This window comes from Anser cygnoides, chromosome 31 (assembly GCF_040182565.1).
Source record: "Anser cygnoides isolate HZ-2024a breed goose chromosome 31, Taihu_goose_T2T_genome, whole genome shotgun sequence".
NCBI classification, from domain to species: Eukaryota; Metazoa; Chordata; class Aves; order Anseriformes; family Anatidae; genus Anser; species Anser cygnoides.
This window is the reverse complement of record NC_089903.1, coordinates 2094912-2108526: the sequence shown is the minus strand read 5'-3', so window position 1 is coordinate 2108526 and position 13615 is coordinate 2094912. Positions and strand designations below refer to the sequence as shown.

The 13615-nt window shown below is 37.1% G+C and overlaps 1 protein-coding gene across 1 annotated transcript in view; it reads right to left on the bottom strand.

Moving 5' to 3' along the window:
• LOC136787896 (dystrophin-like) overlaps positions 1–13615 on the bottom strand; it is a 100088-nt gene that overhangs the window by 35039 nt on the left and 51434 nt on the right. The window contains exons 3-4 of the mRNA XM_066985303.1: positions 2506–2687; positions 1298–1420 (exon numbers count right to left, since the gene is read on the bottom strand). Of these exons, the coding sequence (XP_066841404.1) occupies positions 1298–1420; positions 2506–2687 (305 nt within the window). The remainder of the gene's footprint in view (positions 1–1297; positions 1421–2505; positions 2688–13615) is intronic.

The following is a 13615-nucleotide window of genomic DNA, read 5'->3' as shown; positions in this document are numbered from 1 at the left end:
AATAATAACAACATTTTCTTAGCACATTTTCATAATTATTTTTTGAAGAATCAACTTTAATTATATGAGCTTATACATTATGTTTGATGGTAGGGATGTTGGCAAAAAAAATCAGTTGCAACAAATGTAGCTCAATAAAAAAAAGCTCTATCATGACTTTTCATTCTTATGAATTATCAAGTTTAGTATTTAAGTAGAAGAAATCAATTATACCAGTTTTAAATGCCTTGTTTAAATGTTGTATTAATCACCACTGCAACACATTTGATGTTAGTATAATGTAACAAGGCTCATGCAGATGTATGCAGTATTCTTTCTTAGAATATTTAAAGGAAGTCATTATTCAGTAATGACTGAATGTAATGACCTGTCACTTGAAGAGTAGATTCAGAAAATGTTGAATAAAAGTGTAAATTTGAAATATATATATATTTTTTGAGGTTAGACAGTATTAAGTCTCCACAGGAGAACTCACACTGTAGTGCCAAATAAGTACCTTTTTTTTTTTTTTTACCTAAAAAATAATGAACATATTACACAATATTTGGCTCTCACACTTGTCAAATGTTACAAACATCTAACTCCTGAAAGGCTCATTGTGAGGACTGCTTGAAATAAATTTCATTAAACTACTGAAGCTATTTAAAAGTAAGAAAAATAAAAATAAAACAAACACAAATCCCTACCCTGAATGTTGGCATGGTGCCATTTGTGATAAAATAACCAGCTGCTGTCATCTAATAGTCCAGGTCATATAAATAATATTAAATTTAATGTTTCCTTTCTCTTCTTTCTCAACTGTAGTAGTCTTCTGGAAAATATAGTTTTCTTTAAAAGTTATGCAGGGTGGGAAATGCAACAGAAAACAAATGGTTCTTGTTCTTCTATAATCAAACCTGAGACAAAAGTTTAATAACAATTATATGCCAATACAGCTTGTGTTTGGTTTGTATTTTTAGTACTCTTTAAAGTCAATTTATGTACTATTTTCAAAAATGAATAAAAAAGGAAGAAGATAATTCTAAAACGGCATCAATGTTTGAATGTTGTTCATCCCCAGCAATCAGCATAACATCAATTGCCAGCCATGCTGAAATACACAGCAAAAAATAAACACTTAACAAATGCTTAAAAATGAAAAAAAAAAAAAAAAAAAAGGAAAAAGGAAAAAAAAAGAAGAAAAAACAAAATTGAAAAAGTGGGCCATCAAGATCAGATATAAGCAAAATGCACACACTTCATTCCAGGCAAAAGCTTAATAAAACAATTCTTAAAACAAATGGCAATATTGACAGACCTGTGGAGGAACCTGCCTCCTTTTTTGGTCAGGGGATGTGACATACACAGCTTGTGCATATGCATAACTTTTGAACCGTGGTTTTGGAGAAGGTGAAGGTCCCTGGGGTACATTGACTGTAATCTATGAAAAAATTAAAGGTGGAAAGAACAGGCATATGAATAGGAACACAGACTTTAGAATTAAACCAAGGTTTTTAAGAGTAAATATAGGAAGGGTATCAGCAGTTATATTTTTCAAGGACAGTGCTAGTATTTACAGTCAAAATTGGGCTAATATTAAGGAAAGGAAAGCTCTCATTTAATTGACAACCCACCCCAAATGATACAAATTTTCAGGACTCGATCCCAGCAGAATACCAATATGAACTGAAGGTTCTTTATAACTAACCATGAAAGGCTGGAGAAAAAAAAAAAAAAAGTGATCTTGTAATAAATCCTGAATAAACAAAGCCAATACTCATCTGCTCACCATGAGCAGATGAAAATCCCAAAAGCAAGACAGAGATTAAATTCAGAACAAGGATACTAGGCCTAAAATCCACTAAATGTTTAAACGGAGACTATTTGGATTTCAGTCAAAAACATAACTGATACAGGAAGCTGTATCATTAACTTCATATATATATATATTCATATATATGTTCATATATATTCATATATAACTTCATATAACTTATATTCATACGTAACTTCATATAATTAACTTCAGGGATTACGTGACTGTTCTGAGAGGCCGACAGTGAGCTGAGAACAAATAGTCTTAAAATACAAGTCAGTGTAAATGAAATATTAAAAAAAAAAAAAAAAGTAATTAAAAATGTGTCATGAATATGGAGAAACGGCAATATCTACTCTGTAAAAAAGGCAAAAGGGTCTCTAACATGTCTGTTTAAATGGAAAACCTCATCCAGATTTTGTGTTCTTCCTTCCACATTCAAAACACCTAGTGCTGTAAAAGAGAAGTGCAAAGCAAATATTTCATTAAAAGTTACTTTTTAAACAGCTAAGTGCAAGGTGAAAAGCAATACAAAAGTACATTTCATGCAGACAAGTACATAGGACAGTCTTTACCACAAATATAACAGCCCATGGATTTTTTTGCTTTCTATTGGACATCTAACATCAAACTCCTGGGGCACGTAAAGGAAATAACCACATTAGAGCAGCAAGATGAAAGCGGAAAAGAAGAGAGCAAGAACCACTCACTTCATGTGAAAAATGCTGTTGATGATGTACTTGAATGTGCTCCTCTCTGGTGACCCTTGAGTGCCGTGGCAGCATTTCCACCTCCCTGATGGCCTCCATGGTGACTTGCTGGGGTAGAACTTGGAAGAGGGAAGTCACGTACATTAAGATGGACTTCTTATCTGGACAGGCAGTTGCAATGTCTGGAAGGAAATTAACATACATTATTTCAGTTTCCACATTAGACACTGTGCATGAGAAAATAGCCAATCAGCTTCATGGAAAGTTGATAGACTAATGAGTGATCTATTGTCCATGTGTGTTCTCTAGAGACTAATTAGAACCTTACAACCGGTTTCAAAATTAGAGACCAAACTTGCATATCAATAAGAAGGAGCCAAAGTTTAAAATGGTAATTTTGTTTTCTCATTCAACATGAAATTTCCTCCTGTATTTGTTTAGTCAAAATGCACACAGTATACAATTTGACAGCACGATCCTCGTTAAACAGGACAAGACATAGGAAAAGCTGCGTTTTCTTCTGATGTACAAATACTGATTTTTTTTTTAAAGGACAATCTCATTTTCAAAATTGTGCTTTGTATGTTCTCTTCATATCATTTAATCATTAGAAACAAGTTAAAAAAAAAAAAAGATTTATCTAGAAAGCATGTTCATCCAAAACAAGTAGTGAAGCCAACCGCTAATATAACTACATAGCTCTTATATTCTGCACAGTCATATATTCTTCCCGAAGCCCATGAATGACACCTAAGGAACATTGTATCCACAGACATTACAATACATATTAGAACAACTCTATTAAAAGGGTACCTATAAACTCTGTGTGGACTATAGCAGTAAGTACAAGAAACTTTGCAGGAACACAAAGGTGATTTCAGTTTTTTCACATATTATATATATATATATGTAATCATGTTTTGGTCTGAGTCATACATATATATACATACATATATATACATATACATCTGAGTCATTACATATATATATATAATCGTGTTTGGTCTGAGTCAACATTTGCTGTGATTTAACCTCAGTAGACAGCTAAGCGCCGCAGAGCAACTCGCTCACTACTCACCCCACACCCAGCTGGATGAAGGGAAGAGAATCAGAAGAGCAAAAAGTTAGAAAACTTGTGGGTTGAGATTAAGATAGTTTAATAAGAAAGAAAAAGAAAATCAGAAAAGAAAAAACACAACCAAAGGGAAAAAAACAAGTGATGTACAACGCAATTGTTCACCACCAGTTAACTGATGCCCAGTCAGTCCCTGAGCAATGGTAGCCCCCCAGCCAACTCCCCCCAGTTTTATTGCTGAGCATGGTGCCATATGGTATGGCATATCCCTTTGGTCAGTTGGGATCAGCCATCCCAGATATGTCCACACCTTCCAAGTTTCTTCTGCACCCCCAGCCTACTCACTAGCTGGCAGCTTGGGAAAAGGAAAGACTTTGACTCTGTGCAAGCACTGATCTGCAACAACTAACATATCTGTGTGTTATCAGCACTATTCCACTACAAATCCAAAACATAAAACCATTCAAGCAACCAAACCAGCACAACATGTCAATAACAATTTTTAAAAACAAAACAAAACAAAAGCATGTAAGTTACACAGTAGCTCTTTGAAGGAGTTCTTCTGTTATTTGGCATGAAAGTTTACCTCCCATACTTTGTCTAGTGAATCAAATGTAAAAAGACTGTTGTACAAGAAATTTATCATTAATTCCATACATGCTTAACGTTAAGTGCTAGCAGAAACACAAGAGCTCTGAGTTTTTACTGTACAGGTTGCCTCAGAGAGCCTGTGGAGTCTCTCCCTCCTTGGAGGTCTTCAAAAGCCACCTGGACACATCCCTGGGCAACCTGCTCTGGGTGTCCCTGCTTGAGCAGGGAGTTGGACCAGATATCCTCCATAGGTTCCTTGCCACCTAAACTATTCTTTCGTTCTGTGAAATCGATTTTGGTTTAGCTAAGACTTCAGTACAGAAAAAAAAATAAAGTAATTAACGTATTCTGGCAGACTCAATAATACATCTCATTCTCTCTTCCCAGAATGCAGAATACTCCACATATATTTGGAAATCAACAAAAGATACCTGGTCCTACAGGTACGTCCTATCAGTATTTTTGGTTTCAATTTCGGACTTATCTTTAAATCTTTATAAATTATAAAAGAAATTTGAAAACTTAATTCTACATAGAAGTGGCTGGAAAAAATGGCACAGTTCCCAACCCCCCCACCTCCTCGCCCCCCTGTCCCTCCCCCCATCTTATTATCTCAATAATATCACAGTATACAGAATATGCTCATTTTAAAATATACATGACGTAGGCTTCATTTCTATGACACTGTTTCAGTGCTGGAAGTATTCTGCTGTGACCACTATCTTGTCTTCTCATTAATATTTTAAACAAAAAGAAGTGTTTAGTTCTCCTCAGTGTCTACTTTTAATTGATGCTTACAAGAATATCCATGTCTTTATAAATACAGCAGTATACTCTGAAGGAGAACAAACATTTGTGCCAGCTGTGATTCTTCCATTTGTTGTTCATTATTTTTCATTTCAGCTGTTCTAGCAATCAGATAGGTAAATAGCTTATTATTTATCTACACAACTACCTCACACAATAAATAAAGCAAATATCTTACAAACAATATACATGTCAAAAAAATATTTTCTTATTCTGACAAATAAAAAGCAGCTGTCAGAATCCACATACAAATAGGAAAACAAAATATTAATTACAACAAATAGCTAAATGAACATTGTTACGAAGCATAGAATTTCAAGCTGGGTCTGCAAATTTTTCTTTGAAGGCTCTTAAATTATTAGATCTAAAAAGATTTCCGTTGTCCTGTGCTATGCCTCTGCCTTCATTTCTTTTTTTTCTGACTCCTAGTCTAATATATTCTCTTTACCACCCGTTAGACTAATAGATATTTGAAATCCTAGCAGGTAGACAGAGAATAAATTTAAGTTTATGCATTTTCTTGCAAGAAAAATCACCAGTTCTTTGGTAATAAATCTGCTCTCATTTCTGGGGGAAAAATTTGCCAAGCTAACCTACACCCTCTAAAAACTAATCCCCCATTCTCAGAAAACACAGAAGATGCTTTAAAAATAAATAAATAAACAAAATTATGTAAACTATGCTATTATTCAGATTGTAGTTTTGAAAGAAAAAAGTAAATACAAACAAAAAAAGAATTATCATGGATTTTTTTTTCAAAAACAAGGTATCTTCCCTAAATTCAATTCAGAATCATCACTTAGTATTTCATCCATTTTCTTGGCAGTGATCATCCACAATAGGATTTAAAGGAATAAATTTAAAAGAATAGAAACAAATTAGGCCAGAAGTCAAAAAAGAATTTAAAATGGGAAGTCTTGTAACCTTAACAAAAAATATACTATTAACACATTCATCAATCAAGAATCTTAAAGTCTTTGGAGAGCTCTGAAAGCCATTCCATTACCTTAACAAGGCAGTTGTACTGAAGTATTGGAAAAATATTCAGCATGAATTGCCAGTTGTTATTGAGAGGAATCTTCTGTTTTTGAAAAGTTTATCCTGGCAGATTAATATTATTTAAAAGAAAACTGTGAGTTTTTAGTACTTAAACTGAGATATGTTACATGAAGCACTTGGATGGGATCCACTTCACTAAGAGAGGCACGTCTTTTCTAACGGGATGGCCAACCTAGTAAGGGGGGCTTTAAAATAGGAAGGATGGGGAAAGAGGAGAGTTACAGGGACAAGGTAGGCAGCAAAAAAGCAGCTTAAGTTGGGACACGTCCAGCGGGTGCACACAACCAGGGAAGCGAGAACAGGACATGACTATGGAGGATTCTATTGCAACCCTCCTGGGAAACCTGTAGGTTCATTCACCTCCCTGAAATGTTTGTACAACAATGCATGTATGTAGCATGGAAAGAACTGGAGATTTATGCGTGGTCACAACAGATCTCATCGCAATTACAGAAACGTGGTGGTATAGCTCTCATGACTGCAATGCTGCCATGGAAGATTACATACTTTATAGAAAAGACAGGCCAGGAAGGCGTGGTGGTTCAGTTGCTCTTTATGTGAGAGAGGAACTAGAATGCATCAAGCTCTGCCTAGGGGTTGATGAAGAGTGATTTTAGAGCTTATGGATGAGGATTAAAGGGCAGGCTTCCATGACTGACACTGTTGTGGGTGTTTCCGGCCACCTGATCAGGAATAGGAAGTAGATGAAGCCTTCTACAGACAGCTGGAAATAGACTCACAAGCACAAGATCTGGTTCTCACAGTGGAATTCAACCACCCTGACATCTTCTGGAAAGACCACAGAGCTAGGCAGAAACAGTCCAGGATGTTCCCACAGCGCATGATGCTAACTTTTTGACACAGGTGGTTGAGGAGCCAACAATGAGAGGTGGGCCACTGGACCTCACGATAACAAAATAATAAGGGCTGGTTGCAGATGTGAAGGGTGGGGACAGCCTTGGCTGCAGTGACCATGGGATGGTGTTCAGGATCTTGCGAGGAGGAAGCAGGGCAAAAAGTAGGTTTGTGACCCTGGGCTTCAGGAGAGAAAACTTTGGCCTCTTCAGAGACCTACTTGGAGGAATCCCATGGGTTAGGGCCCTAGAAGGAAAGGGGGTCCAGGAGAGCTGGTCATTATTCAAGTATCACTTCCTCCAAGCTCAAGATCGATGTATCTCTGTGAATGAAAAGGGAAACAAAGAGCAGGAGATGTGCATGAATAAGCAAGGAGCTCCTGGCAAAACTCAAATAGAACAAGAAAGCACACAGCATGTGGAAAAAGGGACAGGCCACTTAGGAGGAATATAGAGACATTGTCAGAATACACAGGGATGCAGTGAGGAAATCTAAGGCCCATTTGGAATTGAATCTGGCAAGTGATGTCGAGGACAATGAGAAGAGCTTCTTCAAATACATCAATAGCAAAAGGAAGACTAGGGAAAATGTGGGCCCACTGCTGAATGGGGCAGGTGGCCTGGTGACAAAGGACACAGAGAAGGCAGACTTGCTGAATGCTTTCTTTGTTTCTGTCTTCACTGCTAAGACCAGCCCTCAGGAATCTCAGATCCTAGAGATGAGAGGAAGTCTGGAGAAAGGAGGACTGGTTAGAGTTAATTTAGGCAAACCTGACACCCACAAACCCATAGACCCCAATGGGGTGCACCCATGAGTCCTGAGAGAGCTGGTGGATGTTATTGCTAGGCCACTCTATCATCTTTGGAAGGTCATGAAGAACAGAACAGGTGCCTGAGGTATGGAAGAAAGCCAATGTCATGCTGGTCTTCAAAAAAGGCAAGGAGGACCCATGAAACTATAGGACAATCAGTTTCACCTCCATCCCTGGAAAGGTGATTGAACAGCTCATCCTGGAGGTCATCTCCAAGCACATGGAGGCTAAAAAGGTGAGCAGGAGTAGTCAGCATGCATTCACCAAGGGGAAATCATCCTTAACTAATCTGACAGCCTTCTATGATGGGATGACAGGCTGGGTAGATGAGGGGAGAGTAGTGGATGTTTTCTACCTTGATTTCAGCAAGACTTTCGACAGTGTCTCCCATAACATCCTCATAGGCAAGATCAGGAAGTGTGGGATGAATGAGTGGACAGTAGTGTGGACTGAGAAGTGGCTGAATGGCAGACCTGTGAAGGTTGTGCTCAGCAGCACGGTCTAGTTGGAGGCCTGCAGCTAGTGGTGTTCCCCAGGGGTCACTACTTGGTCCGGTCCTGTTCAACTTATTCATCAATGACCTGAATGACGGAATAGAGTGCACACTCAGCAAGTTTGCTGATGACACAAAACTGGAAGGAGTGGCTAATACACCACAGGGCTGTGCTGTTATTCAGGGGGACCTGGACAGGCTGAAAAGTTGGGCAGTGAGGAACCTCATGAAGTTCAACAAAGGCAAGTGTAATATCCTTCGCCTAGGAAGGAATAACCCCATGCACCAGTACAGGTTGGGGGCTGACCAGCTGGAAAGCAGTTCTGCAGAGAAGGTGCAGAGAAGGACCTGGGAGGCCTGGTGGACAGCAGGCTGACCATGAGTCACCAACATGCCCTTGTGGCCAAGAAGGCCGTCAGTATCCTGGGGTGCATTAAGAAGACTGTGCCAGCAGTTCGAGGGAGGTGATCCTCCCCTTCTACTCAGCCCTGGTGAAGCCACACCTGGAACTATGTTCAGTTCTGGGCTTCACAGTACAAGGGGTACATGGAACTACTACAGAGAGTCCAGCAGAGAGCTCAGGGACTGGAGCATCTGTCATATGAGGAGAGAGCTGGGCCTGTTTAGCTTGAAGAAAAGAAGGCTGAGAGGGGATCTTATCAATGTTTATAAATATGTGAGGGGAGGTTGTCAAGAGGATGAGGTCAGACTCTACAGTTGTGACCAGTGACAGGACGAGAGGCAATGGGCACAAACTGAAGCACAGGAAGTTGCAGATGAATATGAGAGGTCACTTTTTTACTGTGAGGGTGACAGAGTACTGGAACAGGTTGCCCAGAGAGGCTGTGGAGTCTCCTTCTCTGGAGATATTCAAAACCCGCCTGGATATCATCCTGTGCAACATGTTCTATATGGCCCTGTTTAGCAGTGGGGTTGGGCAAGATGATCTCGAGAGCTCCCATCCAACCTCAAATATTCTGTGATTCCTTAAGCACCTTCTATATAAAGAAAAGAAACTACTTTGTTGGATACAGAGCAAGGCCCTGAGTTTACATGCTCTGCTTGAAGAAGTATTCTCACTCTCTGACTAAAGATGTCTGGAGACTACCTTCTCCAGGGAAGGTCTCCACAGAACAGCCTCCCTCTTATCCTCCTCCACATCCACCATGTCTTTGTCTAGACAGTCCATTTGAAAAAGTCAAGAGAAGTAAAACAAAACACTTGCTGCTTCTAAAATCCAGGCTGAAAAACCTGTCTGATATGAGAGAAACACCAGAAGAGCTAAATTCCACCACACATTTTCATTTCTGTGACATTCTGTTCATCTGGAGTTATAGTTACTTGGCTAACGAGTCCCAAAGGAGCAGGAGGAATCAGGTTTCACCATAGAACATTAAAACTGTGAAATAAACAGCAATCCACCCTTGATTAAGTGCTGTTGCCTTTAAAGAGATATTATTTGTTTTATTCAGAAAACAATTTGCCCAATAAAAGTTCACTATAGCTTGATTTTTATTAGCAAATTTCCTTCATTTTCCAGTGAGCATAATTACAAGTCTAAACAATTTACTTCAGTTTTGTTAACTGTTGAGGATGGATAACTACAATTAACCTGAATATTCTGAAAGTAGTTCTTCTCTGTAGGATACAGTGCCAAAAAAGCAAATAAATAAATAACATTAAAACGTAAGAATGGTTAAATAAAAATAAAAATAAAACTCTTCAAAAAGTGATCCACCAGCCAGCTTATATAAGCTTTCCAGTTCATAAGTGGTTATTCCTTGCCAACTTATGTTCTGTCAAGAAGCAGTTCCCTGCCAAAATTTAGAGTTCCAGTGGAAAGAAGCACTTTTAAGAGGTAAATGAAATTGAGGATGACATAAATACCTAAACAAGCTCCTGTATTGTATGTGTACTGCACACAACTACCAACAAGAAAAAAATCCCACAGTTTATAATATGGTATTATATTATGTACATAGAGCCACACGGAGTGCAAATTGAAAAGATTCATCCAAATATTGCTTCCAAGTTTCAAATGCATGTTTACTTATAAACAGCATAGCCCTTCCCATTCCCTAATATTTTGCTTTCTCGAAGCTATGACCAAATAACTCTGACATTATTTGTGCTGATTCTACTCGGCTTTTGCATCAAACTAGTAGCCAAGTAACTTTGAAAGAAGAAAGCTTAAGTGTCTGCTGTGTTGCCAGAGAGTTTGTATTACTATACATAAATTGCTGATGTGGTTTCTCTTACATTTGAGATAGAAATTCTGAAACATACTTTACCTAATACAGTGCTGAGAAGCAAGATAAGGCTTGAGCCCTAAAAATACAAGAAATCCTTTGCCCTGAACAGATGTATGTAGGATTTTCAGATAATCATAATGTAGGAAAAAAATAAAACTGCAACTTTTAAATCCTATAAACTGCGTAACACTACTGGCTTCCATGACAGCAATAACAACAAAAAAAAATATCTTCCAAATATTTTAATATTACTTGCTGCTGTCCCCCAAGACATTTTGGGCACTGTACTAAAAAAAAAAAAAAGCCCTCTCTTCCATAACACTGAAGGAGACTCTCAAGGTTGATTTTTTGAATTTTCAGAGATTATACAGCTTTGTTCCCTGAAAAAGAGAGGCTTGTTTTATTTCCTCCCTTCAATCAAACAGTTTTTATTTAAAGGCTTATTAACAATATTGACACAAAACTAACTTTTTATTAGAATTTCTGAAAACAATATTACTATCTCAATATGCAGCTGTTTAGAAAGTACTTAAAAGATATACAACAGATAAGATAATTGAAGAAGCTATTAGATTGTTGAGATAAACAGAATCTATTGTAAAATATTAATTTCTACAACGTAAACTCATCACACGAGGATTTGAGTCTTGCAACGTTTGTATAGAAACTCCCACTGCAGCATCAGCCTCAACTGAATTATCTAAAATAAGGACAAAATTTAAAAATGTATGCCTATTAAACAGGGCACTAATGACAGTTAACTAAAAACTAAGAATCAATGAAAAAAAACCTGTTGAGTCCCATCTTAATGTGAAAGATGAAGTCACAGATTTGGCTGCACTGGTTCAATTTTATTGGCAAGGCTCTATCATACAGTCTGTGTATTCCATTCCGCACTAAGTACTGAGAGTGAATTCAAGTCCTCTTCGCAGAGAAGTAACTAACTCATTTAGCCTGCAATCTTACAAAACATTTTGCTGTTGGTGGTGGGTTTTCTGGTTTTTGTTTTTAAAAATAGTAAAACTGAATGGCTCCACTTCTTTCCAGTGACATAGACAAGCAAGGTATTATCTGAAACAGGACTAACCAAAAGTCAGGTTTTTGAAAGGCTGTTCAGGGGCCTACATGAATAAGCATGCAGATCAAAGTATTGTTTTGCAGAATAAAATTCACAGTTTGCAAAAGGAACTGGTATTAGAAGGCACAAAATGCATATAAAGCCTTGAAGTGACAGTGGAAACTTGGAGGACAGACGAGTGGTGACCTACTCATTTTGTTTCACCATTCATTTTGTTCTTTTTTGTAGATTTGAATATCTGTTCACCTAAAACTAGGTTTGAAACTCCCTCAAGAAAAATACATTAAAATTTCAACAGACTTTTCCTTAAGAAAGTACACATTTTAAACATTATGACCTACAGAATACCTTCAAAATGCTGACCAGTCATGTTTTGTAGGCTCTTTTGAACAAGCTCACAACAACAGCATGAAGAAAATCTTTGCAGAAGTTTAGCACATTTGTGTTTACCTTTCACAATTATGAAGATAGCTCAGGATCTGTGGGAATTAAGTGCTGTGGAATTCAAGTATATCTGGTATTAAAAAATTCAGTGGCAGAGAATACTTTAAATCCATCTGAATGTCTGTTCTGATTTGCTGCAGAAGTGCAAAGGAATCTCGAACTGATATGCAAGTACCGTCCCGGTTGAGTGAACTTGACAATACCTCTGGTTTTGAAATCTGCAAAATCAGACCTACACCTATGCTGAGCAGTTAAGGTGATCTATATTTTTCTTTAGTTTTGTTACAGTGTTAGACATTTATTCAGTAACACTGTAATTTCTGTACCTTAAACTATATCTAGCGTACGTAGCTTCTTAGCAGTAAAGGATAAAGATAGAAAAAAATAAGGTAAAAATTGCAATGCAACAAAATATTAGTTTTATGAAATAGGGTTACATCTGTTAATATTTTAACATATATGAAGTTTATTAATATTTTTGTTAGTGAGAAAAAATGGTAAGATTTTAATGGCAGTGAGTGTAGCTACAATAATTTTGCTGAGATAACGAGTAAAAGGCAATATTTAATTTTCTTGTAATAAACACTGATGTACATTGTTGAAAGCTGCAGTTCAGTTACTCAAAACCCTCAACTGCAAAGGTGTGTAGGGGGAGAACAGTTCCAACTATGCCCTACTGAAAAGTCCTGAAAATAAAGATCAAAATAATTATCCCAAATGATAGCTGGAGTCAGGAATAGTGTACAAAAAGGTAAGATTAGCAGGCACCTAAACAGTAATTTTGCTAAGGATATTTGAGAAATCAAAACAAATGGGCTGTTCCAACATATTGTACATTTGCCATTTTTCTTTTATAAATGCTTAAGCTAGAAAAGTTTTTTACTTAGGCATTGCTTATGTCAATCCCTGCCAAAGGTATATCACTCAGAATAAAAAATAGGACAACAATACTCAAAGACTGAAATGATATTTCTGCTATAGAATTTCATAAAACATTCTGTAGTTATTCTCCAAAAGCTAGACAGTAGCAATTCCAGTTGATTCCAGATTATCAGTTAATGGAGTATTAGGAACATTTTGCCTAACTGGATTGGCTGTTAACACACACAAAAAGTAAAAATATTACTGTTGTACAACTGTTATCTTAAGAAATTTAACTCCAACCACTCCACCTGTTTACATGCTGCAAAATTACATGGAAAATGCAATTTTGCTGATTCTGTGTTTGCAAGATTTGTGACATGCTATGGAAGAACTTGAAGAGCTGCATCAGTAATGTCACTCATTCTTTTCCCCTCTAGATCCTCAAGGACAACTGGTTTTGTATGAAATGTGAGAAAAGCAAATGGGAAAAGAAATAACAAAAAATGCCGAAGATAGACAACTGGATACAATCAAAACAAAGCTGTTCCTGTTTTTTTAATCGATGTATTTACTTATTTATTTATTTAAGTAGCAGAATGTTTAAGGATTGTAGCTACATTTTCATGCAGAAAAAAATCCATACTTCAGGTCAAATGTGAAAAACTGCTTAAATCTCTATCCCCTCCCCCCCAGACTCATCCTCCTTAAAAAAAAATTTATATGTATTATGCACCATAGTACAAATGAAATTACCTGTTTTTCATTATTTTAGGCCAGGGTA